Source organism: Mustelus asterias, unplaced genomic scaffold, assembly GCF_964213995.1.
Source record: "Mustelus asterias unplaced genomic scaffold, sMusAst1.hap1.1 HAP1_SCAFFOLD_2461, whole genome shotgun sequence".
Lineage (NCBI taxonomy): Eukaryota > Metazoa > Chordata > Chondrichthyes > Carcharhiniformes > Triakidae > Mustelus > Mustelus asterias.
Window position 1 is genome coordinate 1 of NW_027592406.1, and position 26,772 is coordinate 26,772.

General features: G+C 46.1%; 1 protein-coding gene across 1 annotated transcript; it reads left to right on the forward strand.

The window, feature by feature from the left end:
* The first annotated feature begins 18,586 nt into the window (after positions 1 to 18,586).
* LOC144489711 (uncharacterized) lies at positions 18,587 to 26,570 on the forward strand. Its single transcript, XM_078207568.1, has 2 exons — positions 18,587 to 19,383; positions 26,507 to 26,570. Coding segments are annotated over exons 1-2 (795 nt in total). The 5' UTR covers positions 18,587 to 18,590; the 3' UTR covers positions 26,509 to 26,570.
* Positions 26,571 to 26,772: the final 202 nt, after the last annotated feature.

Here is a 26,772-nt window from a genome sequence, read left to right on the forward strand (position 1 = left end):
TCAATAAGAATAAAGAAGTATAAGAAGGGATTCCCTGAGCACCTATTGCATTGACTGGTGCCTTGGCATCTGGGGCAGAGCAGGGAGCGTTTCCGTGGAGATGCTGCTTCTACCCAGAGTGTAATGGTAATGCTGCTGCACTTTGATACTACTAGGAAAAGCCTGGGAACTACAGGCCGGTGAGCCTCACATCTGTGGTGGGTAGGTTGTTGGAAGGTATTTTGAGAGACAGGATCTACTGGCATTTAAAGACGCAAGGACTGATTAGGGACAGTCAGCATGGCTTTGTGAGTGGAAAATCATGTCTCACAAATTTGATTGAGTTTTTTGAAGGGGTAACCAAGAAGGTAGATGAGGGCAGTGCAGTTGCTGTTGTCTATATGGACTTTAGCAAGGCCTTTGACAAGGTACCACATGGTAAGTTGTTGTATAAGGTTAAATCTCGCGGGATACAGGGTGAAGTAGCGAAATGGATACAAAATTGGCTCCTTGACAGAAGCCAGAGGGTGGTTGTAGAGGGTTGTTTTTCAAACTGGAGACCTGTGACCGGCGGTGTGCCTCAGGGATCGGTGCTGGGTCCACTGTTATTTGTCATTTATATTAATGATTTGGATGAGAATATAAGAGGCATGGTTAGAAAGTTTGCAGATGACACCAAGATTGGTGGCATAGTGGACAGTGAAGAAGGTTATCTTGGCTTGCAACGGGATCTTGATCGATTGGGCCAGTGGGCTGACAAATGGCAGATGCAGTTTAATTTGGATAAATGCGAGGTGATGCATTTTGGTAGATTGAACCAGGGCAGGACTTACTCAGTTAATGGTAGGGCGTTGGGGAGAGTTACAGAACAAAGAGATCTAGGGGTACAGGTTCATAGCTCCTTGAAAGTGGAGTCACAGGTGGACAGAGTGGTGAAGAAGGCATTCAGCATGCTTGGTTTCATTGGTCACAACATTGAATACAGGAGTTGGAATGTCTTGTTGAAGTTGTAGAAGACACTGGTAAGGCCACACTTGGAATACTGTGTGCAATTCTGGTCACCCTATTATAGAAAGGATATTATTAAACTAGAAAGAGTGACATAAAGATTTACTAGGATGCTACCCGGACTTGATGGTTTGAGTTATAAGGAGAGGCTGGATAGACTGGGACTTTTTTCTCTGGAGCATAAAAGGCTGAAAGGTGATCTTATAGAGGTCTATAAAATAATGAGGGGCATAGATCAACTTGATAGTCAATATATTTTCCCAAAGGTAGGGAAGTCTAAACTAGAGGGCATAAGTTTAAGGTGAGAGGGGAGAGATAGAAAAGTGTCCAGAGGGGCAATCGTTTCACACAGAGGGTGGTGAGTGTCTGGAACAAGCTGCCAGAGATAGTAGTAGAGGCGGTACAATTTTGTTCTTTAAAAAGCATTTAGACAGTTACATGGGTAAGATGGGTATAGAGGGATATGGGCCAAATGCAGGCAATTGGGATGAGCTTACGAGTTTTTAAAAAAGGGCGCTTGGACAAGTTAGGCCAAAGGGCCTGTTTCCATGCTGTAAACCTCTCTGACTCTATGACTACTGCTCAGACATTAGCCTGTGTCAGCTCTTATTGATACTAAATAAAATCTAACCACTGTCACCAATAAGGGTTATCACTGGGAATCATTTTAGAGTTTGGGAAAAGGGGAGAAAGGGTTAATTGACTCTCTGAATCCCATTTTCTAACATCGCTGTGTCAAAAATAAAATCCCATCTCCCCCTCTGGCTCCTTTGCCAATTACTTCAGAGGGACTCACTTTCTGTTAAAGAGCCTGCCAACCCCTCTCACCCACTTTCCCTAAAGTGCATCAATCTCATCAGGAAAAGTCCAGAACAATCAAATATTTTTACTGATAAAAGTTTATTAATGAAACAGAACATGGTTAAAACAAACAGAAAATGACTTGAGGATCAAAGATAACCAGAGTAAAAGGATGTTCACAATGTTCTGGACCCAAATAGTTTATTTTCAGTTCCTTTGTACCCTGTTCCCGTGACTCCCTGCTTTGGACACAAGGACACTGAACCCCGGGGGTCACACCACCATCATTTGACAGGGTTGTGAAGAAGGCGTACAGTGTGGTAGCTTTTATCGGTAGAGGGATTGAGTTTCGGAGCCATGATGTCATGTTGCAGCTGGACAAAACTCTGGTGCAGCTGCACTTGGAGTATTGCGTATAGTTCTGGTTGCCACATTATAGGAAGGATGTGGAAGCATTGGAAAGGGTGCAGAGGAGATTTACCAGGATGTTGCCTGGTATGGTGGGAAGTTCTTATGAGGAAAGGCTGAGTGACTTGAGGCTGTTTTCATTAGAGAGAAGGTTAAGAGATGACTTAATAGAGGCATACAAGATGATCAGAGGATTAGATAGGGTGGACAGTGTAAGCCTTTTTCCTCGGATGGTGATGGTTAGCACGAGGGGACGTAGCTTTAAACTGAGGGGTGAGAGATATAGATCAGATGTCAGAGGTAGGTTCTTTACTCAGAGAGTAGTAAGGGCATGGAACGCCCTGCCTGCAACAGTAGTGGACTCGTCAACATTAAGGACTTTTAAAGGGTCATCGGATAAACATATGGATGATATTGGAATAGTGTAGGTTAGATGGGCTTTAGATTGGTTCCACTGGTCGGCGCAACATCGAGGGCCGAAGGGCCTGTACTGCGCTGTAATGTTCTATGTTCTATCAGCACCGGTCATCCCATCGGGTCAGCCCCGATTGGTTGGAGGCCCAATTCCTAGTCAGTCCTCCAGCACCTTCCTGTCTCTATTAGTCCAACGCCCATTCCATTTTCTGCACCACAGGATTATAACCTCTTGTGTCACACCGTTCTCAATTCTCTGTCAAAATCTAAACACAACATATACAAAATTATTGTTTTAAAAGCACAGCAAATCATTGTGATTTGGAATTCACTGTCTGAAAATCTGCTGGAAGCAAATTCAACCAAATCTTTCAAAAGGAAACTGGACAGATTCTTGAAAGGAAAAGAAAATTGCAGGGCAATGGGATTAAGTGAATAGCTCTTCACAGAGCTAGCATCAGCATGATGGGCCGAATGGCCTCCTTCTGTGCTCTATCTGCCTTGTGTGCATTTAAAGGGAGAGTAATTATCTTCGATTGTGGTGATGTATTAAAGAAAGCAGTGTCTCCTCTGTGTGTTTAGTTTAACACTTAAATCTCCTCAACATTTTCTGAAGTGGCAGATGGAATTCAATACAGAGAAGTGTGAGGGGATGGGACAGAGATACTCCAGTTCTGCGTCCAGTTCTGGGTCACCACACTTTAGGAAGGATGTGAGGCTCCTTGAGAGGGTGGCAAGAAGATTTTCCAGAACGGTTCCAGGCATGAGGGATTTTAACAACAAGGTTTGGTTGGAGAAGCTGGGCTTGTTCTCCTTGGGGCAAAGGAGTGAGAGGGCATGGGATCCAAGGGGCTGCTGCCCGGTGGATCCAGAACTGGCTTGCCCAAAGGAGACAGAGAGTGGGTATAGATGGGTCTTTTTCGAAATGGAGGTCGGTCACCAGTGGTGTGCCCCAGGGATCTGTTCTGGGACCCTTGCTGTTTGTCATTTTCATAAATGACCTGGATGAGGAAGCGGAGGGATGAGGAAGCGGAGGGATGGGTTGGCAAGTTTGCCGACGACACGAAGGTTGGTGGGGTTGTGGATAGTCTGGAGGGATGTCAGAAGTTACAGAGGGACATAGATAGGATGCAAGACTGGGCAGACAAGTGGCAGATAGACTTCAACCCAGATAAATGGTAGGTCAAATGGGATGAAGGAGTACAATATAAAGGGAAAGACTCTTAGTACTGTCGAGGATCAGAAGGACCTTGGGGTCCGCGTCCATAGGACTCTAAAATCGGCCCCGCAAGTGGAGGAGGTGGTTAAGAAGGCGTATGGTGTGCTGGCCTTTATCAATCGAGGGATTGAGTTTAGGAGTCCGGGGATAATGATGCAGCGATACAAGACCCTCGTCAGACCCCACTTGGAGTACTGTGCTCAGTTCTGGTCGCCTCATTACAGGAAGGATGCGGAAAAGATTGAAAGGGTGCAGAGGATATTTACAAGGATGTTGCCTGGATTGAGTGGCATGCCTTATGAGGATAGGCTGAGGGAGCTCGGTCTTTTCTCCTTGGAGAGACGTAGGATGAGAGGAGACCTAATAGAGGTGTATAAGATGTTGAGAGGCATAGATCGGGTGGACTCTCGGAGGCTTTTTCCCAGGGTGGAAATGGCTGCTACGAGAGGACACAGGTTTAAGGTGCTGGGGGGTAGGTACAGGGGAAATGTTAGGGGGAAGTTTTTCACACAGAGGGTGGTGGGTGAGTGGAATCGGCTGCCGTCAGTGGTGGTGGAGGCAAACTCAATAGGGTCTTTTAAGAGACTCCTGGATGAGTACATGGGACTTAATAGGATGGAGGGTTATAGGTAGGCCTAAAAGGTAGGGATATATTCGGCACAACTTGTGGGCCAAAGGGCCTGTTTGTGCTGTAGTTTTTCTATGTTTCTATGAGGTTGAGGGGAGATTTGACAGAAGTGGACAAGATTCTGACTGGTTTAGATAAGATGGAAAAAGAAAAGCTGTTCCCATTAGCTGACGGGACAAGGACAAGGGGTCACAGATTTAAGGTTTTGGTTGAGAGAGGCAGGAGAGGATGTGAGGAAGAATATTTTTCCACAGCTAGTGGGAATAACCTTGAAAAGGGTAGAGGAAGCAGAGACAATAAACAATTTGAACAGGAACTTTAATGGGCACTTGGATGAATTTGATGAATTAAAGGGATGGAATTGGGCAATGGGATTCGTTGGATTCCTCTGCAGAGAGGTGACACTGAATCGATGGGCTGAATGGCCTCCTTCTCTGTACGAATCACTCCATGATCAAAACTGAACAATTCCAGTTTGTCCAATCTCTCTGAAGTCCCTCATCCCTGGTGCCATTCTCCTCAATCTGAGTGTATTTGACTGAACTCCTGCTGTTGTGTCCTGTATTGTTCCAGCTCTGACAGGCACACTCCATTCAATGGTTGGTGTTATTAACCCTTCAGGGTCACTTTGAGTTCTTAGTCCTTCCTGTTGAGAATGTTGAATTTGTGTCTCTGCAGATAGTTTTGCTGCCTCTGTCCTGTCCATCGCTGGGTGGGTACTTCAGTATTTCTACTTAAATCAGTTCTTTGTTTAACTGGATTACAAATAGGTGAGGAGGTTTTACTCACAGGGATAATCTCTGAACTGTGGCCCACTTTCCCAGGTTGTGGAAACACGATACTGCCCGCTCTGTCATTACCCAATATGAAATCTACATTACTAATGGGTAATTGGGGTTATTTTGACCTGTCAGAATTTTGTTAAGACCCCATGACTGTGAGATCCTCAGCTCCAGCCTGAGCCTCACTGCTAGGCATTTCCCCAGCCTGCTCCCGCAGCTTCACCTCAGCTCCTTCCAAGCTCACTGCTTCCTGCCACAAGGATAACTGCCTCTCACTCTGAGGTTCACTGGAGATTTCTCCCTCTGGCTTTGAGCCAGGTAAATCAACCCGCATTCTTCCCCCCTCACCAACTGCGAAAGAGAGACCGACTACACAAGACCAAATCTGTAACTGCCTTCAGTGAGAAACAGCCAGATACATTCAACAAATGAAATCTCTGATGGCCACAGCCCATCACTATGGCAACTTAGCCTGCAGATTCCACATTAAAATGTAAACTAAATGTCTTTTACCCTCTAAACAACCCTTTGATTCTGTGATCCATGTGAAATATATAGGTTTTCACAACCAACACTCAAAGAGCATCAACTGGAGGCAAGTTGTGAGACCGCACAGTCCAGCAGAAAGAAACACTCCAATCCTCCCACTCCACTGTCAGAATGAACATGGCTCAGTCCTGGATGTGATTAACTGCAGCAATAACAGCAAAATCCAATCCCTGTCATCACTTGTGAGCTCGTTGGTGTTTCAGCAGCTGGGATGACTGAGTGAATCCCTTCCCACACATACAGCAGGTGAACAGTCTCTCCCCGGTGTGAACTCGTTGGTGCACCCGCAGGTTGGATGATGTTCTAAATCTTTTTGTGCAGTGAGAGCAGCTGAATGGTCTCTCCTCAGTGTGAATGCGCTGGTGGACCCTAAGTACCTGAGAGCTTTTGAATCCGCTCCCACAGTCAGACCATTTAAACGGTCTCTCCGGGGTGTGAGCAAGATTGTGACTCAGCAGGTTGGGTAACTGAGCGAATCCCTTCCCACACACAGAGCAGGTGAACGGTCTCTCCCCAGTGTGACTGCGTCGATGAATTTCCAGGTGAGATGGGAATATGAATCCCTTCCCACAGTCCCCACATTTCCACGGTTTCTCCATGGTGCTGGTGTCCTTGTGACTCTCCAGGTTAGACCATCAATTAAGTCTGACACAGAACACAGCAATGATGTTCTCCCTGCTGAGATGCTTTTTTCAGTTGTGTCACTGGTTAAAGCTCTTTCTTCAGTCTGTGCACTGGAACACTCTCAGTCAGGTGTGTGTGTATCGGTGCTTTTCCAGTCACACTGATGTTCAAAACCTTCTGAAGCAGACAGGACAGAGAAACATTTCTCCTTCTAGATTCAAAGGCCAATAGCATTCAGGTCCCAATGAATAGAGTGACATTTAGTTTGAGATTTCTGTCTGTAAATCCTCACCTTCTCATATCCTGCAAAAAGAATTTACAAAATTCATCAGTGTCAGTACAGGATAGAAATTCAGAACAGACAATTCCAGTTTCTATGGAACATTCTTTCCTCTCTCATTACCCAAAGGCTGTAAATCTCCATCCCACACACTCTCCCTCCATTCTCACTCTGCTGTATCTAATATTCACCCTCCCAATTCTCCTGAAGGTGCTGATTGAGGCTGATTGACAGATCCATGCTCACTGCTTCCTGTCCTGGACACAGAGAGCTGGAAATCTCCATGCAGGCTGCCAGACAGATATCTAAATTACTGGACTAAAAATGTGTGGAATATACCGACTGGATTCACTTCCTTTCCCTTCAGTTGCTGCAAGTCCCCAATTTCCCCCAGAATGAGAAAAGAAATGGAAAGGGGGAAACATTGATTTCCTCCCAGATGTTGTCCAGAGGAGGAAGTTTCACTCTGAAGCTCATTGGACAACTTCCGCATTGTGATGTCACAATGGAGCTTTGCCTGAATCAGCCAATAGGAATCACTCTGCTCCGCGGTGACGTCTCCGGGTTCCAATGCGCAGGCCCGGGCGGGCGGACCCGGGAGCCCCGCCCCCACCCATTGTTCCCCTCCCCCTACACCACATCGAGCCAAGGTTTCCAGGCAACTGGCTGACGGCTCCGGCCAGAGCGACAAGCCGTTCGGTGATCTCCCCCTCCCACTGGCCCAGGACTGCGCATGTCCAAAGGAGAGGAGCAACTGCCCATGTGCGGGGTGCGCCTAACCTCCTGACCTTCTTGCTGAGGTGTTGACCAATGGGAAGAGTTGGAGGACCGGAAGGACCCTGGTCCTCCAGCCAATCAGAACGTGGGCTTTGTGTGAATGAAGATTGAGCTTCAGACAGACTGAAACTTCCTCCTGTCTCTGTGAGTAAAACACTTTATTTTCTCATTCTTTCCATTTCTTTTCTCATTCTGGGTAAATTGGGAACTTCAAATTTTTAAAGTTTATTTATTAGTTACAAGTAAGGCTTACATTAACACTGCAATGAAGTTATTGTGAAATTCCCCTAGTCGCCACACTCTGGCGCCTGTTCGGGTCAATGACCTAACCAGCACATCTTTGGACTGTGGGAGAAATCTGGAACACCCGGAGGAAACCCATGCAAACACAGGGAGAACGTGCAGACTCCACACAGACAGTGGCCCAAGCCGCGAATCGAACTCGGGTCCCTTGCGCTGTGAGACAGCAGTGCTAACCACTGTACCACCGTGCCCACTTACAGCAACTGAAGGGAAAGGGAGTGAATTCAGGGAGGTTGCAGACTCTGGAAAGGTTGGCCCAGGTCTCTCTCTCTCTGAAAGACATTGACATCCTTTGCTCCCTCAGCTTGACACATTTATTTGTCTGGCTAAAAGGATGGTCTCTTTCCTAATGTTCACAATTAAAGGGCATCTTTCCCCAGTAGATGGCTGACATTTAAGTGGAAAGTAAATTAATATAGGACGAGATATATCTAGTGTTGTTATATGGTACAGATTAGATATATTATTTGTGGTCCTGTAACAAATACATTTATTATTTCTAGTCTTGTAATATAATGCTGTTGCTGTTAAGTATTTCCAGTCATAGAGCCATTACAGCACAGAAGGAATCCATTTGGTAACTCGAGTCCATGCCGACTCTCTGTAGAACAATCCAGTCCCATTCCCCTCTATATTCCGTTCCCCTGCAAATTTATTTCCTTCAAGTACCCATCCAGATTCATTTTTAAATAGAATCCATAGACTTGTAATATGGAACTGTAGCTACGTTATATATTTTCGACTTCCCTCAGAAGGTTGTTAGTCTTTTGGATTTTTCTTTCACAGGGACCAGAAGAGGCTGAGAATCATTGAATATATTCCAGGATGAGTTAGCCAGATTTGTGATTGACAAGGGTGTCAAGGGTTATGGGCGACAGGTAGAAAGATGGAGAGAAAGTTAAAATGAGGAGGGATTTCTTCACTCAAGGATGTTGGGAAGCTTTGGAATTCTCAACTCCTGAGGACAGTGGAGCCTCAGTCATCAACTATTTTCAAGAGAGAGATTGATTGGTTTCTAGATATTGAAGATATCAAGGGATATGGGTTTAGTGTGGGGAGAATGATGCTGAGGTAGATGAACGAATTATCTCATTGAATAGTTTAAAAGGGAATGAGAGAGGAAAGAATGTTTCATAGAAAGTTTTAATAACCGTTCTGAATTTCTATCCTGCACTGACACTGCTGAATTTTGTAAACTCATTTCACAGGATATTGAAAGAGGAATCACAAGCAAAAGTCTCAAACGTCACGTCTAGATCTGACAGTCATATTCCTTGGGACCTGAATATCATCGGCCTTTGAATCTAGAAGGAGAAATGATTGTCCAGTCTGTCAATTTGAAAATATTTCAAACATCAGTGTGACTGGAAAAGCACCGACACACTGCCACACTCGAGTGAGAGTGTTCCAGTGCACTGACTAAAGAGCTTTAACCGGTTAGACAGCCTGAATAAATATAACACCATTCCCAGCCCATAGAGACTGTACTCGTGTTCTGCTTCAACTGATTGTCCACCCAAGCGAGAGGCAAGGACACCTGCAGCATGGAGAAACCATGGAAATGTGTGGACTGTGGGAAGAGGTACAGAGTCCCATCAGAGCTGGAAGCTCATCGGCGCAGCCACACTGGGGAGAGACCATTCACCTGCTCTCAGTGTGCGGAGGGATTCACTCAGTTATACTGCCTGCAGACACACGAACGAGTTCACACTGGGGAGAGACCGTTCACCTGCTCTCAGTGTGGGAAGGGATTCAGTCAGTCATCTCACCTGCAGTTACACCAGCGAGTTCACACTGGGGAGAGACCACACACCTGCTCTCAGTGTGGGAAGGGATTTCCTCAGTTATCTGACCTGCGTAGACACGGGCGAGTTCACACTGGGGAGAGACCACACACCTGCTCTCAGTGTGGGAAGGGATTTATTCAGTTATCTGACCTACGGAGACACCAGCGAGTTCACACTGGGGAGAGGCCGTTCACCTGCTCTCAGTGTGGGAAGGGATTCAGAGTTTCATCCCACCTGCGGACACACCAGCGAGTTCACAAGTGATTCCAGGGGTTGGATTCTGCTGTTATTGTTTCTGCTCTCAATTATATCCAGGACTGCATTTTGTTCATTCTCACAGTTGGTCAATGGGGAGGGTCGGAGGGTTTCTTTCTGCTGGACTGGCCGGTCTCATGACTTTGCCTCCAGTGGGCTGATGCTCTTTGAGTCTTGTTGCGAATACCTGGTTTTAAATTTCACAAGGATCACAGAGTGACAGGGTGTGAGGAAGTTCAGAGATATTTAGTCAGCATTTCTGTTTGAAACCCCCCAATGCCCATCCAATTTCCTTTGTAATTGTTTATTGTCTCCACTTCCTCCACCCTCGTAGGCAGCGAGTTCCAGGTCATTCCCATTCGCTGCATCAAAATATTCTTCATCACATTCCTCCCACCCCCTCCACGCCTCTGATCCAGAACCTTAAATCTGCGGCCCCCTCTTCCTTGTCCCATCAGCTAATGGGAACAGCTTTTCTTTGTCCACCTTATCTCAACCTGTCAGAATCTTGTCCACCTCTATCAAATCTTCCCTCAACCTCCTTTGCTCCAAGGGAAACAACCCCAGCCTGACATTGACAATAAAGAACAAACTAACAGAATATGTTAATACCTGAAATCAAATGGGAATGTTTAATTTCTGTTTTAAAGATATCGTGAATATATTGTCCTGGACAATAAAGGAATTGGAATAACTCACCTTGGGTGTGGTTGAATGGAATATATCAATCTGGTATCCACCTACAGTCTAGTGAAAGTCTGGAATGTGTTGATGGGATGAATAAGTTGATCACTTTCTCTGGGAGATATTTACAACTTTGTCCATAAACTTTGTTTTAGAAAAATCCACATTTGAAAGCCCGGCCACTACATGAAATATCAGCACCATAACAGGGGAGATAAGAAAGACAGACACTCACTTTGATCTTTTCATCAGCACATCTGAGAGTTAGGAATGTGTGACATGATTTTGGGATACTGGAGTGAGTGTACAGATGTGATTTGTTACATGTGAAAAATAGCAAGCCTAAATCCATGGTGAGATGGAGTGAAGAGCGGGTCCCAAACACACACAGCTACTTGAGACACAGCAGGAGATGAAATGGTTAATGTGGCCAGGGCATTGAGACAACATTGTGACATCATCAAGGCACTGACACACACTCCAGAGAGAAACTGAGTTCAAAACAATCAGGATCCAATTAAACACACTGCACATGCTCACAAAGTGAGGGAAATTACAGTAAAATGGATAATCTATTCATTGAGAAGGAAAGAAGCTGGTGCAGAATGTAGTGTTACAGTCAGAGCGAGGGTGCAGAGAAAGATCAACTGAATGCGAGGTAGGTCCATTCAAAGGTCTGATGGCAGCAGGGAGGAAGCTGCTCTTGAGTCAGTTGGTACGTGACCTCAGACTTTTGTGTCTTTTTCCCGACGGAAGAAGGTGGAAGAGAGAATGTCCGGGGTGGGCAGGGTCCTTAATTATGCCGGCTGCTTTGCCGAGGCAGAGTCAGTGGATGGGAGGAGGGAGTGCCGAATGTAGTATTACAGTCATAGCAAGGGTGCAAAGAAAGATCAACTGAATGTGAGGTAGGTCCATTCAAAGGTCTGATGGCAGCAGTGAAGAAGCTGCTCTTGAGTCCATTAATATGTGTCCTGACCCTTTGTAGTTTATTGTGGTCTTGGGCAGAGCAGCATCATAGAAATCATAGAATCATAGAAACCCGACAGCACAGAAAGAGGCCATTCGGCCCATTGAGTCGGCACCGACCACAATCCCACCCAGGCCCTACCCCCATACCCCTACATATTTTACCCAGTAATCCCTCTAACCTACGCATCTCAGGACACTAAGGGCAATTTTAGCATAGCCAATCAACCTCACCCGCACATCTTTTGGACTGTGGGAGGAAACCGGAGCACCTGGAGGAAACCCACGCAGACACGAGGAGAATGTGCAAACTCCACACAGACAGTGACCCAAGCCGGGAATCAAACCCAGGTCGCTGGAGCTGTGAAGCCATACCAAGCTGTGATACAACCAGAGAGAATGCTTTCTATGGTGCATCTGTAAAAGTTGGTGAGAGTCATAGCTGATGTGTCAAATATCCTTAGTCTTCTGAGAAAGTAGAGGCATTGGTGGGCTTTCTTAACTATAGTGTCAGCATGGGGGGACCAGGACAGGTTGTTGGTGATCTGGACACCTAAAAACATGAAGTTCTCGACCATTTCTGTATCGTCCCTGTTGACGTAGACAGGGGCATGTTCTCCACTACGCTTCTTGAAATCGATGACAATCTCCTTCATTTTGTTGACATTGAGGGAGAGATTATTGTTGTCGCACCAATTCAGCAGGTTCTTTATCTCTTTCCTGCACTCCATCTTGTCATTGTCTGAGATCCGACCCACTACAGTGGTGCCATCAGCAAATTTGAAAGTTGAGTTGGAGGAGAATTTGGCCACACTGTCATAGGTGTATAAGGAATATAGGAGGGGCTGAGGACACGGCCTTGTGGGGCACCGGTGTTGAGGATGATCATGGTAGGAGGTGTTGCCTATCCTTACTGACTGTGGTCTGTGGTTAGGAAGACTCGGATTCACGGTGACTTGGCCACTTGGATTCAGAATTGACTTGTCCAGAGAAGTCAGAGAATAGTGGTGCAAGGATGTTTTCTGGCTGGAGGTCCGTGGCCAGTGGTGTTCCACAGGGATCTGTTCTGGGACTTCTGCTATTTGTGGTATATATATCAATGACTTGGCTGAAAATGTGGGTGTGTGGGTTACTAAGTTTGCAGACGACACAAAGCTAGATGAAGTTGTAGATAGTGTAGAAGGTTGTCAAAGGATACAGTGGGATGTAGATCAGCTGCAGATATGGGCGGAGAAATGGCAGATGGAGTTTAATCCGGACAAGTATGAGGTGCTGCACTTTGGGAGATCAAATGTTCAGGGTAAGTATCCAGTTAATGGCAGACCCCTGAACAGCATTGATGTACAGTGGGATCTTGCGGTTCAAGTCCATAGCTCCCAAAGGCATGCTTGCCTTTATTGAGTACAAGAGTCAGGATGTCATATTGCAGCTCTATAAAAGTTAGGTTAGGCCACACTTAGAATATTACATTCAGTTCTGTTCGCTGCATTACAGGAAGGATGTGGAGAATTTGGAGAGGAAGCAGAAGAGGTTTACCAGGACGCTGCCTGAATTAGAGGGTGTGAGCTATAAGGACAGGCTGGACAAACTAGGGTTATTTACTCTGACGCGGTGGAGGCTGAGGGGAAACCTGATAGAAGTCTATAAAATGATAAGAGACATAGATTGGGTTGACAGTCAGTATCTTTTTCACAGAGTTGAAATGTCTATTACTAGGGGGCATGCACTTCAGGAGAGACGGGGAAAGTTCAAAGGAGATGTGAGGGGTAAGTTTTTTACACACAGAGTGGTAGGTGTCTGGAACACGCTGTCAGGGGCGGTGGTGGAGGCAGATACGATAGGGGTGTTTAATGGGCTTTTAGATAAGCACATGAATTTGTAAGGAATAGAGGAATATGGACCAAGGGCAGGCTGAAAGGATTAGTTTAATTTGGCATCATGTTCGACACAACATCGTGGGCTGAAGGGTCTGTTCCTGTGCTGTATTGTTCGATTTGTGATCTCCATTTAGAAAAAGGAGTGAGGCAGCAATGCTAACCACTGGCACTGTGGCACGGTGGTCAGCACTGCTGCCTCACAGCGCCAGGGACCCAGGTTCAATTCCGCCCTCGGTTCTCTGTCTGCGCGGAGTCTGCACGTTCTCTCTGTGTCTGCGTGCGTTTCCTCCGGGTGCTCCGGTTTTCTCCCGCAGTCCAAAGATGTGTGAGTTAGGTTGATTGGCCATACTAAATTAACACTAATGTTTGTGGGGATTAACAGGGTAAATATGTGGGGTTGTGGGAATAGGGCCTGGGTGGGATTGTGGTCGATGTAGACTCGATGGGCCGAATGGCCTTCTATGATTCTATGAAACAGAGGCACTGGAGAAAGGGCAAGAAAGATTCACAAGAATAATCCCAGAACTGTCATCACTTGTGAAAGCGCTGGTGTTTCACCAAGTTTGCTGACTGAGTGAATCCCTTCCCACAGTCAGAGCAGGTGAACAGCCTCTGCCCGGTGTGAACTCGCTGTGTACCTGCAGGTTGGATGACTGAGTGAATCCCTTCCCACATACAGAGCAGCTGAATGGCCTCTCTCCAGTGTGAATGCGCTGGTGGATCATCATTTCCCGATCATTTTAAAGCCGCTCCCACAGTTGGAGAATTTAAAGGATCTCTGCAGAGTGTGAGTGATGATCTGTCTGTGCAGTCTGGATAACCGAGTAAATCCTTTCACACTCACCGAGCAGGTAAATAGTCTCTCCCCGGTGTGAACTCACTGGTGTTCCTGCAGGTTGGATGACCATTTAAATCTCTTTGTGCAGTGAGAGTGTGCTGGTGGGACACCAGTTAGCCAGAGCTTTTGAAGCCACGCCCACACACAGAGCAGCTGAACTGTCTCTCCCCTGTGTAAATGCACTGGTTGATCATCAGTTCCTGAGAGGTTTTGAGTCCGGCCTCTCAGTCAGAGCATTTAAAGGGTCTCTCCTTGGTGTGAGTAACATTGTGTCTCAGCAAGCTGGATGACTGAGTGAATCCCTTCCCACACACAGAGCAGGGGAATGGTTTCTCCCCAGTGTGAACTCGCTGGTGTATCCGCAGTGTGGATAACCTTTTAAATCTCTTTGTGCAGTGAGAGCAGCTGAACGGTCTCTCCTCAGTGTGAACTCGCTGGTGAATCAACAGTTCATGAGAGCTTTCAAAACCAGTCCCACAGTCAGTGCATTGAAAGGCTCTCTCCTGGGTGTGAGTGCTTTTGTGCTTCAGCAGGCTGGACAACTGAGTGAATCCTTTCCCACACACAGAGCAGGGGAATGGTTTCTCCCCAGTGTGAACTCGCTGGTGTTTCCACAGATTGGATGAACTTTTAAATCTCTTTGTGCAGTGAGAGCAGCTGAAGGGTCTCTCCTCAGTGTGAGTGCGCTGGTGAATCATCAGATCCGCAGCACTTTTGAAGCCACGCCCACAGTCAGAGCATTTAAAAGGTCTCTCATTGCTGTGAGTGACTTTGTGTGTTGTCAGACCAGATGACTGAGTGAATCCCTTCCCACACACAGAGCAAGTGAATGGCCTCTTCCCAGTGTGAACTCGCTGGTGTACCTGCAGATTGGATGAGGTTTTGAACCTCTTTGTGCAGTGAGAGCAGCTGAACGGTCTCTCCTCACTGTGAGTGCGCTGGTGAATCATCAGATCCGCAGCACTTTTGAAGCCGCTCCCACAGTCAGAGCATTTAAAGGGTCTCTCATTGCTGTGAGTGACTTTGTGATTCTGTAGGTGGGATGGCTGAGTGAATCCCTTTCCACACACAGAGCAGGTGAATGGTCTCTCCCCAGTGTGAACTCGCTGGTGTGTCTGCAGGTGGGATGACCGATTGAATCCCTTCCCACACACAGAGCAGGTGAACAGTCCCTCTGCAGTGTGAAAGCGTTTGTGGGACATCAGTTCACCAGAGCTTTTGAAGCCTCTCCCACAGTCAGAGCATTTAAAGGGTCTCTCCTGGGTGTGGGTGACTTTGTGTTTCATCAGGCTGGATAACTGAGTGAATCCCTTCCCACACACAGAGCAGGTGAACGGTCTCTCCCCAGTGTGAACTCGCTGGTGTTGCCGCAGGTTGGATGATGTTCTGAATGTCTTTGTGCAGTGAGAGCAGCTGAACGGTCTCTCCTCAGTGTGAATGCGCTCGTGCTCTCTCAGATCCGCAGCACGTTTGAAATCGCTTCCACAGTCAGAGCATTTAAAGGGTCTCTCATTGCTGTGAGTGACTTTGTGTCTGAGCAGGTGGGATAACTGAATGTATCCCTTCCCACACACAGAGCAGGTAAATGGCCTCTCCCCGGTGTGACTGCGTCGATGGATTTCCAGGTCACAGGGGGCTCTGTATCTCTTCCCACAGTCCCCACATTTCCACCGTTTCTCCATGGTTCGGGTGTCCTTGTGACTCTCCAGGTTAAACAGTCAGTTAAATCTCACACAGAACATGGGTACAGTCTCTCCCCGCTGTGAATGCTGCGATGTATTTTCAGGCTGTGTAACTGGTTAAAGCTCTTTCCACACTCAGTTCACTAGAACATTCTCACTCGGGTGTGTCTGTGCCTTGGTGCTTTTCCAGTCACATTGATATTAAAGACCTGTTTTCGCAGACGGAACAGAGAAACATTTCTCCTTCTAGATTCAAAGGCCGATAATATTCAGGTCCGATGAATTGAGTGAGGGTGTCAGATGCTGGTGTGATGTTTGTTTCAAGATTTTGGTCTGTTAATCCTCACCTTCTCATATCCTGTAAACGAGTTTGAAAAATTCATCAGTGTCAGTGCAGGATAGAAATTCAGAACAGACAATTCTAGTTTCTATGGAGCATTCTTTCCTCTCTCATTCCCCAAAAGCTGTAAATCTCCATCCCACACACTGTCCCTCCATTCTCACTCTGCTGTATCTAATATTCACCCTCCCAATTCTCCTGAAGGTGCTGATTGAGGCTGATTGACAGATCCATGCTCACTGCTTCCTGTCCTGGGTAGTTTAACAAAACCAGGTTAAAGTCCAACAGGTTTATTTGGTAGCAAAAGCCATAAGCTTTCGGAGCCTTAAGGGAATTCCCACTCACCTGAAGAAGGAGCTTAAGGCTCCGAAAGCTTGTGGCTTTTGCTACCAAATAAACCTGTTGGACTTTAACCTGGTTTTGTTAAACCTCTTACTGTGTTTTACCCCAGTCCAACGCCGGCATCTCCACATCCTGTCCTGGGCACAGAGCTGAAAATCTCCATGCAGGCGGCCAGACAGATATATGTCTCTATGACTGGACTAACAATGTGTGGAATGTACAGACTGGATTCACTTCCTTTCCCTTCAGTTGCTGCAAGTCCCCTATTTCCCCCAGAATGAGAAAAGAAATGGAAAGGGGGAGAAAAGAAAGTGTTTTACTCACAGATGTTGGCCTCTTTTAAGGACTGTTTAACTGTGTCCATTGCAGTACTGAACCCTTTAAAATCACAGAAAGAGTTTAACAAAAGCAGTCCAACAGTTACTAACCCACAGGAGGAATGCTGAGGACAGGAGGGAGATTGAATCTGTCCACTCCCCCAAGGCCCGGGGCTGCGCATGTCCAAGGGAGAGGGGAAGCTGCGCATGTGCGGTGGAGAGCTCCGCCCACATTCTGTGGTGTTGACCAACGGGAACTCAGGAGGACCGGAAGTTCTCTGGTCCTCCAGCCAATCAGAGCTCCCCCATTGTCTGAATGCGGAAGTGGACAATGAGCTTGTCCAGCTGTTCATTCCTGCCCAGCAAAGCTGCTGCTGCTCTTTCTCTGAATGAAGATTGAGCTTCAGACAGGCTCAAACCTTCCTCCAGTCTCCAACATCTGTGAGTAAAACACTTTCTTTGCGTTTTGCGTTTCTTTTGCATTCTGGGGGAAATTGAGGACTTGTTGAATTTTTAACTTCCAGGTCACCACTCGCTGCCGAAATAAAAATCCTCCTCACATTCTTCATGTATCTGTAACCAGGTAATACAGTGCATTACACACATCATCAGTCTGCTCATTTATGGCCAAATGTAAAACTTTAACGTGGCTGTCAGCTTGAAGATTAATCATGGATCATTTGCACTTCCACAACCCTCTGAGGCAGCGGCTTCCAGGTAATGACCTTTCTGCACCAAAATAAAATTCTTCTCCACATCCTTCTCCTTCTCCCAATCCAGTTATCCGGTCCCACATATGGCACAGATTTTAATTTCTAGCGTGTAGGCCGGTCGTTACATGTAGATTTTCAGATCTCTGTGTCCAATATAGAAAGTGGTCAGCATGGATCCGTTAATCAGTCTGAATCAGCACCTTCAATAGACTTGGGAGGTTGTATACTCAGGAGAGCAGAGTGAGAATTTAGGGAGAGTGTGTGGGATGGAGATTGACAGCTTTTGGGGAACGAGAGAGGAAAGAATGTTCCATAGAAACTAGAATTGTCTGTTCTGAATTTCTATCTTGTACTGACAGTGATGTCTGTTGTAAATTCCTTTCATAGATATCAGGAGGTGAGAACTTACAGACAGAAATTTCAAACTAAACATCACATCAAGATTTGACAGAGTCATTCGATTTATTGGGACCTGAATATCATTGACCTTTGAATCTAGAAAAGCAATGTTTGTCTGATCTGTTTGCTTCAGGAGATTTTAAACATCAGTGTGACTGGAACATACCCGAGTGAGAGTGTTCCAGTCCACTGATAGTGGAAAGAGCTTTAACCAGTTACACAGGCTGAAACAACATTGCACCGTTTACAGTGAAGAGAGATCGTACACGTGTTCTGTGTGGACAAGGATTCAACTGATCATCAAACCTGGAGAGTCACAAGGCCACCCGCATCATGGAGAAACTGTGGAAATGTGACGATTGTGGACAAGGATTCATGTTGCCCTGTGATTTGGAAATTCATCAACGCAGTCACACTCGGGAGAGACCCTTCACTTGCTCAGTCTGTGGGAAGGGATACATTAAGTTCTCCCACCTGCTGAGTCACAATCTCACTCACACCAATGAGAGACCCTTTAAATGCTCTGACTGTGGGAGCGGATTCAAAAGCTCTGGAGAACTGGGGTCCCACCAGCGCATTCACAGTGAGGAGAGACCATTCAGCTGCTCTCTCTGCACAATGAGATTTAGATCATCATCAAACCTGTGGAACCACCAGCGAGTTCACTCCGGGGAGAGACCATTCACTTGCTCTGACTGTGGGAAGGGATTCACACAGTTATCCGCCCTGCTGACACACCAGCGAGTTCACACCGGAGAGAGGCCTTTCACCTGCTCTGTGTGTGGGAAGGGATTCACTAATTTACCCAACCTGCTGAGTCATAAAGTCACTCACACCAGTGAGAGGCCCTTTAAATGCTCGGACTGTGGGAGCGAATTCAAAATTTCTGGGGAACTGGTGTCCCACCAGCGCATTCACACTGAGGACAGACCGTTCAGCTGCTCTCTCTGCACAAAGAGGTTTAAGAGGTCATCCACACTGCAGAGACACCAGCGAGTTCACACCAGGGAGAGACCGTTCATCTGCTGTGTGTGTGGGAAGGGATTCAGTCAGTCATTCACCCTGCTGACACACCAGCGCCTTCACACCGAGGAGAGACCGTTCACCTGCACCGAGTGTGGGAACAGATTCACTCGGTTATCCAGCCTGCAGAGACACAAAGTCACTCACTCCCAGGAAAGACCCTTTAAATGCTCTGACTGTGGGAGTGGCTTCAAAATTTCGGAGCATCTAATAGACCACCAGCGCATTCACACTGGGGAGAGACCGTTCAGCTGCTCTCACTGCACAAAGAGGTTTGGAAGGACATGCACACTGAGGAGACACCAGCGAGTTCACACTGGGAGAGACCATTCACCTGCTCTGTGTGTGCGGAAGGATTCACTCAATACCCCAGCTGCTGAGACACAATGTGAGTTACAACTAGGAGAGACCCTTTAAATGCTCTGACTGTGAAAGTGGCTTCAAAAGCTCTCAGGAACTGATGATCCACCAGTGCATTCACACTGAGGAGAGACCGTTCACCTGCTCTCAGTGTGGGAAGGATTTCACAAATTCATCCCTCCTGCTGAGACACCAACGAGTTCACAAGTGATCACAGAGGTTCAATTCTGCTGTTCTTGCTGCTGTTAATCACATCCAGGACTGAACCATGTTCATTCTGACAGTTGGTGAAGTGGAGGGTCGGAGGGTTTCTTTCTGCTGGACTGGACAGTCTCACAACTTTACCTCCAGTGGGCTGATGCTCTCTGAGCCTGGGAGAGCACATTTCCACTGAAATGACCCACACAAACTGACGAAGAACATTTATTTTATGCTGGATAGTAAATAATGTTTTTCCTACCACTACAGGTAGATCTAAAGTAAGTACATTTGTCTCTGTTCCATTGAGTCTACAGCACAGGGCCGGGCCAGTCGGCCCAATTGGTCTGTGTCAGTATTTATGCTCCACATGAGCCTCCACCCACCCCTCTTCATCTCCCCCCATCAGCATATCCTTCTATTCCTCTCTCCCTCATGTATGTATCGAGCTTCCTCTTTAATGTATTCATGCTGTTCACCTCAACCACTCGCTGTGGTAGTGAGTTCCACATTCTCACCACTCGCTGGGGAAAGAGGTTTCTCACTGAAATCCCTGTTGGATTATTGAACCCCTTTCATAACCTTAAATTCTTCCATCAGGTCACCCTTCAGTCTTCTGTTTTCCAGAGAAAAGCAGTGCCAGCCTTTCCTGAAGGTTAAATGCTCTCAGTTCTGGGATTATTCTTGTGAATCTTTGTTGCCGCTTCTCCAGTGCCTCTATTTCCTTTTTCTAAATGGAGATCACAAATGTTGACAGTGCTCCCAGTGTAGCCGAACCCTGATTCTAAACAAGTTGAACAGAACCTGTTCAATTCTATTCCTCGAGAATGGAACCCTGTATATGGGCCCCACACTTTAGGAAAGATGTGAAGTCCTTAGAGAGGGTGCAGAGGAGATTTACAAGAATGACTCCAGGGATGAGGGACTTCAGTGAGTTCGAGAGACTTGAACAGCTGAAATTTCTCTCTTTAGATCAGACAGGCATTAGGATTGGGAATGGGGCCATTCAGCCCATTGAGTCCATGCTGGCTCTCTGTAGATCAAACTGTTGCCCTGTTCTCTCTCCGTGTCCCTGCGGATTTATTTCCCTGAAGCTCCCATCCAATTTCCTTTTGGAAACATTCCATTATCTCTGCTTCAGCCGCTCGTAGGAAGTGAGTTCCAGATATTTACCACTTCAAATGCAAACGAGGAGCAGAGAGCACAAAAGGAGGCGGTGTGACCCATTGTGCCCCTGCTGCCTCTTCAAACATTCTCAGCAACAAGGTCAGGGAGGCCATAGAACCATAGAAAATTACAGCTCAGAAACAGGCCTTTTGGCCCTTCTTGTCTGTGCCGAACCATTTTATGCCTAGTCCCACTGACCTGCACTTGGACCATATCCCTCCACACCCCTCTCATCCATGAACCCGTCCAAGTTTTTCTTAAATGTTAAAAGTGACCCCGCATTTACCACTTTATCCGGCAGCTCATTCCACACTCCCACCACTCTCTGCGTGAAGAAGCCCCCCCTAATATTCCCTTTAAACTTTTCTCCTTTCACCCTTAACCCATGCCCTCTGGTTTTTTTCTCCCCTAGCCTCAGCGGAAAAAGCCTGCTTGCATTCACTCTATCTATACCCATCAAAATCTTAAACACCTCTATCAAATCTCCCCTCAATCTTCTACGCTCCAGGGAATAAAGTCCCATCCTATTCAATCTCTCTCTGTAACTCAGCTTCTCAAGTCCCGGCAACATCCTTGTGAACCTTCTCTGCACTCTTTCAATCTTATTTACATCCTTCCTGTAACTAGGTGACCAAAACTGTACACAATACTCCAAATTCGGCCTCACCAATGCCTTATATAACCTTACCATAACACTCCAACTTTTACACTCGATACTCCAATTCATAAAGGCCAATGTACCAAAGGCACTCTTTACGACCCTATCCACCTGTGACGTCACTTTTAGGGAACTCTGTACCTGTATTCCCAGATCCCTCTGTTCAACTGCACTCTTCAGAGTCCTACCATTTACCCTGTACGTTCTTCTTTGGTTTGTCCTTCCAAAGTGCAATATCTCACACTTGTCTGCGTTAAATTCCATTTGCCATTTTTCAGCCCATTTTTCTAGTTGGTCCAAATCCCTCTGCAAGCTTTGAAAACCTTCCTCACTGCCCACTACACCTCCAATCTTTGTATCATCAGCAAACTTGCTGATCCAATTGACCACATTATCATCCAGATCATTGATATAGATGACAAACAACAATGGACCCAACACCGATCCCTGCGGCACACCACTAGTCACAGGCCTCCACTCAGAGAAGCAATCCTCCACAACCACTCTCTGGCTTCTTCCATTGAGCCAGTGTCTTATCCAATTTACTACCTCCCCATGTATACCCAGAGACAACCTTCCTAACTAACCTCCCATGAGGGACCTTGTCAAAGGCCTTGCTGAAATCCAGGTAGACAACATCCACCGCCTTCCCTTCATCCACTTTCCTGGTAACCTCCTCGAAAAACTCTAATAGATTGGTCAAACATGACCTACCACGCACAAAGCCATGTTGACTCTCCCTAATAAGTCCCTGTCTATCCAAATATTTGTAGATCCTATCCCTTATCACACCTTCCAATAACTTGCCCACCACCGACGTCAAACTTACTGGCCGATAATTTCCCGGATTTCTTTTGGAACCTTTTTTAAACAACGGAACAACATGAGCCACCCTCCAATCATCCGGCACCTCCCCCGTGAATACTGACATTTTAAATATGTCTGCCAGGGCCCCTGCAAGTTCAACACTAGCTTCCCTCAAGGTCCGTGGGAATACCCTGTCCGGTCCTGGGGATTTATCCACTCTGATTTGCCTCAAGACAGCGAGCACCTCCTCCCCTTTAATCTGTAAAGGTTCCATGGCCTCCCTACCAGTTTGCCCTATTTCCGTAGACTCCATGCCCGTTTCCTCAGTAAATACAGATGCAAAAAAAACGTTTAGTATCTCCCCCATCTCTTTTGGTTCCATACACAGTGTACCACTCTGGTCTTCAAGAGGACCAATTTTATCCCTCACTATCCTTTTGCTCCTAACATACCTATAGAAGCTCTTTGGATTTTCCTTCACTCTGTCTGCCAAAGCAACCTCATGTCTTCTTTTAGCCCTCCTGATTTCCCTCTTAAGTAGCTTCTTGCACTTTTTATACTCCTCGAGCATCTGATGTGTTCCTTGCTGCCTGTACATTTCATACAACTCTCTCTTCCTCTTAATCAGTGTTACAATCTCCCTTGAGAACCAAGGTTCCTTATTCCTATTTACTTTGCCTTTAATCCTGACAGGAACATACAAACTCTGCACTCTCAAAATTTCTCCTTTGAAGGCCTCCCACTTTCCATTTACATCCTTACCAGAGAACAGCCTGTGCCAATCCACACTTCCCAGATCCCTTCTCATTTCATCAAATTTGGCCTTTTTCCAGTTCAGAACTTCAACCCGAGAACTTCAACCATGTTAAATTCTAACATGTGACTGGAGCTTTATTTTAAAAATTAATGTTGGATTCACCTACATGCTTGTGGAAGCTGCATAGCTGGCAGGAATTGTCTGAACTAAGAATTTCTTCTATGAATTTGATCAGTTGGAGGACATTATATTCTGTCAAATCTGGCTCAAGAATAAGGTTGATTGCTCAGTTCAAGTAAGAAGGAAAGCTATTGGCTTGCAGCAAGTGTCTTTTCGAACCAGGATATCTTGTATTAACCTTATTCAGTTGTGGGACATGGGCGTCGCTGGCTGGCCAACATTTATTGCCCATCCCTAGATGCCCTTGTTCAGAGGGCAGTTGAGAGTCAACCACATTGTATGAACCAAATGTGTTCATTAAATATTACTGTATTTAGAACAAAGAAAGTTACAGCACAGGGACAGGCCCTTTAGCCCTCCAAGCCTGCTGCCGGACTAAATTAAAACCCCCTACCCTTCCGGGGACCATTTCCCTCTATTCCCATCCTATTCATGTATTTGTCAAGATGTCCCTTAAAAGTCACTACCGTATCCGCTTCCACTACCCCCCAGGCAACGAGTTCCAGGAACCCACTGTTCTCTGTGTAAAAGATCTGCCTCGTACATCTCCTTTAAACCTTGCCCCTCACACCTTAAACCTGTGCCCCCTAGTAATTGACGCTTCCACCCTGGGAAACAGCTTCTGACTATCCACTCTGTCCATGCCTCTCATAATCCTGTAGACTTCTATCAGGTTGCCCCCTCAACCTCCCTCATTCCAGTGAGAACAAACCAAGTTTCTCCAACCTCTCCGCATAGCTAATGCCCTCCATACCAGGCAACATCCGGGTAAATATTTTCTGTACCCTCTCCAAAGCCTCCACATCCTTCTGATAGTGTGGCGACCGGAATTGAACACTATATTCCAAGTGTGGCCTAACTAAGCTTCTCTAAAGCTGCAACATGACTTGCCAATTTTTAAACTCAATGCCCCAGCCAATGAAGGAAAGCATGCCGTATGTCTTCTTGACTATCTTCCCCACCTGCGTTGCCACTTTCAGTGACCTGTGTACCTGTACACCCAGATCACTTTGCCGATCAATACTCCTAAGGGTTTTGCCATTTACTGTATATTTCCTATCTGTATTCGACCTTCCAAAATGCATTACCTCACATTTGTCCAGATTAAACTCCATCTGCCATCACTCCGCCCAAGACTCCAACCAATCTGTATCCTGCTGTATCCTCTGATGGTCCTCATCACTATCCGCAAATCCACCAACCTTTGTGTCGTCCGCAAACTTCCTAATCAAACCAGTTACATTTTCCTCCAAATCATTTATATATATATATAACAAACAGCAAGGTCCCAGCACTGATCCCTGAGGAACGCCACTTGTCACAGCCCTCCATTCAGAAACGCACCCTTCCAATGCTACCCTCTGTCTTCTTTGACCGAGCCAGTTCTGTATCCACCTTGCCAACTCACCTCTGATCCCATGCGACTTCTCCTTCTGCACCAGTCTACCATGAGGGACCTTGTCTAAGTCCATGTGGACAACATCCACTGCTCTACCCTTATCAATCATCTTCGTCACTTCCTCGAAAAACTCGACCAAGTCCGTGAGACACGACCTCCCCTTCACAAAACCATGTTGCTTCTCACTAATACATCCACTTATTTCCAACTGGGAATAAATCCTGTCTCGAAGAATTCTCTCCAATAATTTCCCTATCACTGATGTAAGGCTCACCGGCCTGTAATTACCTGGATTATTCTTGCTACCCTTCTTAAACAAAGGAACAACATTGGCTATTCTCCAATCCTCTGGGACCTCCCCTGTATGATGTGGAGATGCCGGCGTTGGACTGGGGTAAACACAGTAAGAAGTTTAACAACACCAGGTTCCTCTGGCTCCACACATAGATTCCCTCCCCTATCCTTGAGTGGGCCGACCCTCTCCCTGGCTACCCTCTTGTTCTTTATATATGTATAAAAAGCCTTGGGATTTTCCTTAATCCTGCTGGCCAATGATTTTTCGTGACCACTCTTAGCCCTCCTTACTCCTTGCTTAAGTTTCTTTCTACTTTCCTTGTATTCCACACTTGCTTCGTGTGTTCCTCCCCTGTAGCCAGTGAGGATACAAAGATCTCTCTCAAGACCCCAGCAATTTCCTCCCTTGCCTCTCTCAGTATTCTGGGGTATATCCCATCAGGGCCTGGGGACTTGTCTACCTTAATGTTTCTCAAGAACCCCAATACCACCTCCTTTTTGATCTCAACATGACTCAAACTATCTACACATCCTTTCCCAGACTCATCCACCACCAAATCCTCTTTGGTGAATACTGACGCAAAGTACTCATTTAATATCTCCCCATTTCCTCTGGCTCCGCGCATAGATTCCCTCCCTTGTCCTGGAGTGGGCCAACCCTCTCCCTGGCTACTCTCTTGCTCTTTATATATGTATAAAAAGCCTTGGGATTTTCCTTAATCCTGCTGGCCAATGCTTTTTCGTGACCCCTTTTAGCCCTCCATTCTCCTTGCTTAAGTTTCTTTCTACTTTCCTTGTATTCCACACTTGCTTCGTGTGTTCCCAGCCTCCTAGCTTTGACAAATGTTTCATTTTTCTCTTTGACGAGGCTCACAATATCTCTCATTATCCAAGGTTCCCAAAACTTGCCATACTTATCCTTCACCCTTACAGGAATGTGCCGGTCCTGAATCCCTATCAACTTACACTTGAAAGCCTCCCACACGCCAGATGTTGATTTGCCCTCAAACATCTGCCCCATCTGGTAGCTATTTATTAGCTACCAGTCATTAACAGATGAGAAATTAATGAGCCTTAATTGAGTTATAGTTAATCAATGAATCAGTCGTTATAGTAAAAGATTGAGTTTTATTTGCTGTAAAAGATTAATTGCTGTGTATGTAAAGAATGTGCAATGAGGATAAATGTACTGGCGAGAGAGACCTTCAAGCTCTGATTAGCCTCAACATTTGAAACTGTGAGAATAAGGGGATTGTACAGAATCAGATAAAGGGATAGTATGAACCAGTTCTCTTGTATTCCTGTCTAAGATAATAAGAAGTGATGGTGTCAGTAATTGAGGATCCAGTTAAATTAATCTAGTGGTCAAATTGACCAATTGTCATGATACAACAGGCCCAAATCTGACGTGAGGTAATCGTCACTTTGTGGATAAAAGTAGAGGTTCTGAAGGTCTTCCTTGGGAGCCAAATACTGAAAACTCCCGAGGCTGAGTTCCAAGGAAATTACTGTCAGAGAAGGAACCAGACTCCCAAGGCTGAATTCCACAAGAATTCCTGTGAAAGAAGGAGCCAGAGAGGGTTATGCTTCTACGGACCGATCACCTGCATGAAGTTGTAAAAGTCAATATCTTAAAGTTGTTGAGTAAAACTTTTTCATTCAGTAAACTTCTTTTTAAATTTCCTATCCAGAGAATTCTGCCTTTACCACAAAAAGGGCAGGGAACAGGCTACAGATGAATTAAAGAGAAACCATTTGTGTCCAGAACATTGTGAATATCAAAGAACAACAAAGAACAAAGAACAATACAGCACAGGAACAGGCCCTTCGGCCCTCCAAGCCCGCGCCGCTCCCCGGTCCAGGATTGAATCCTGAATCCAGGATCCCCGCCCAATTTTCCAGCCTATCTACATACCAAAATCCTATCCACCGAGCTGTCCCTCACAGCTACGATGCT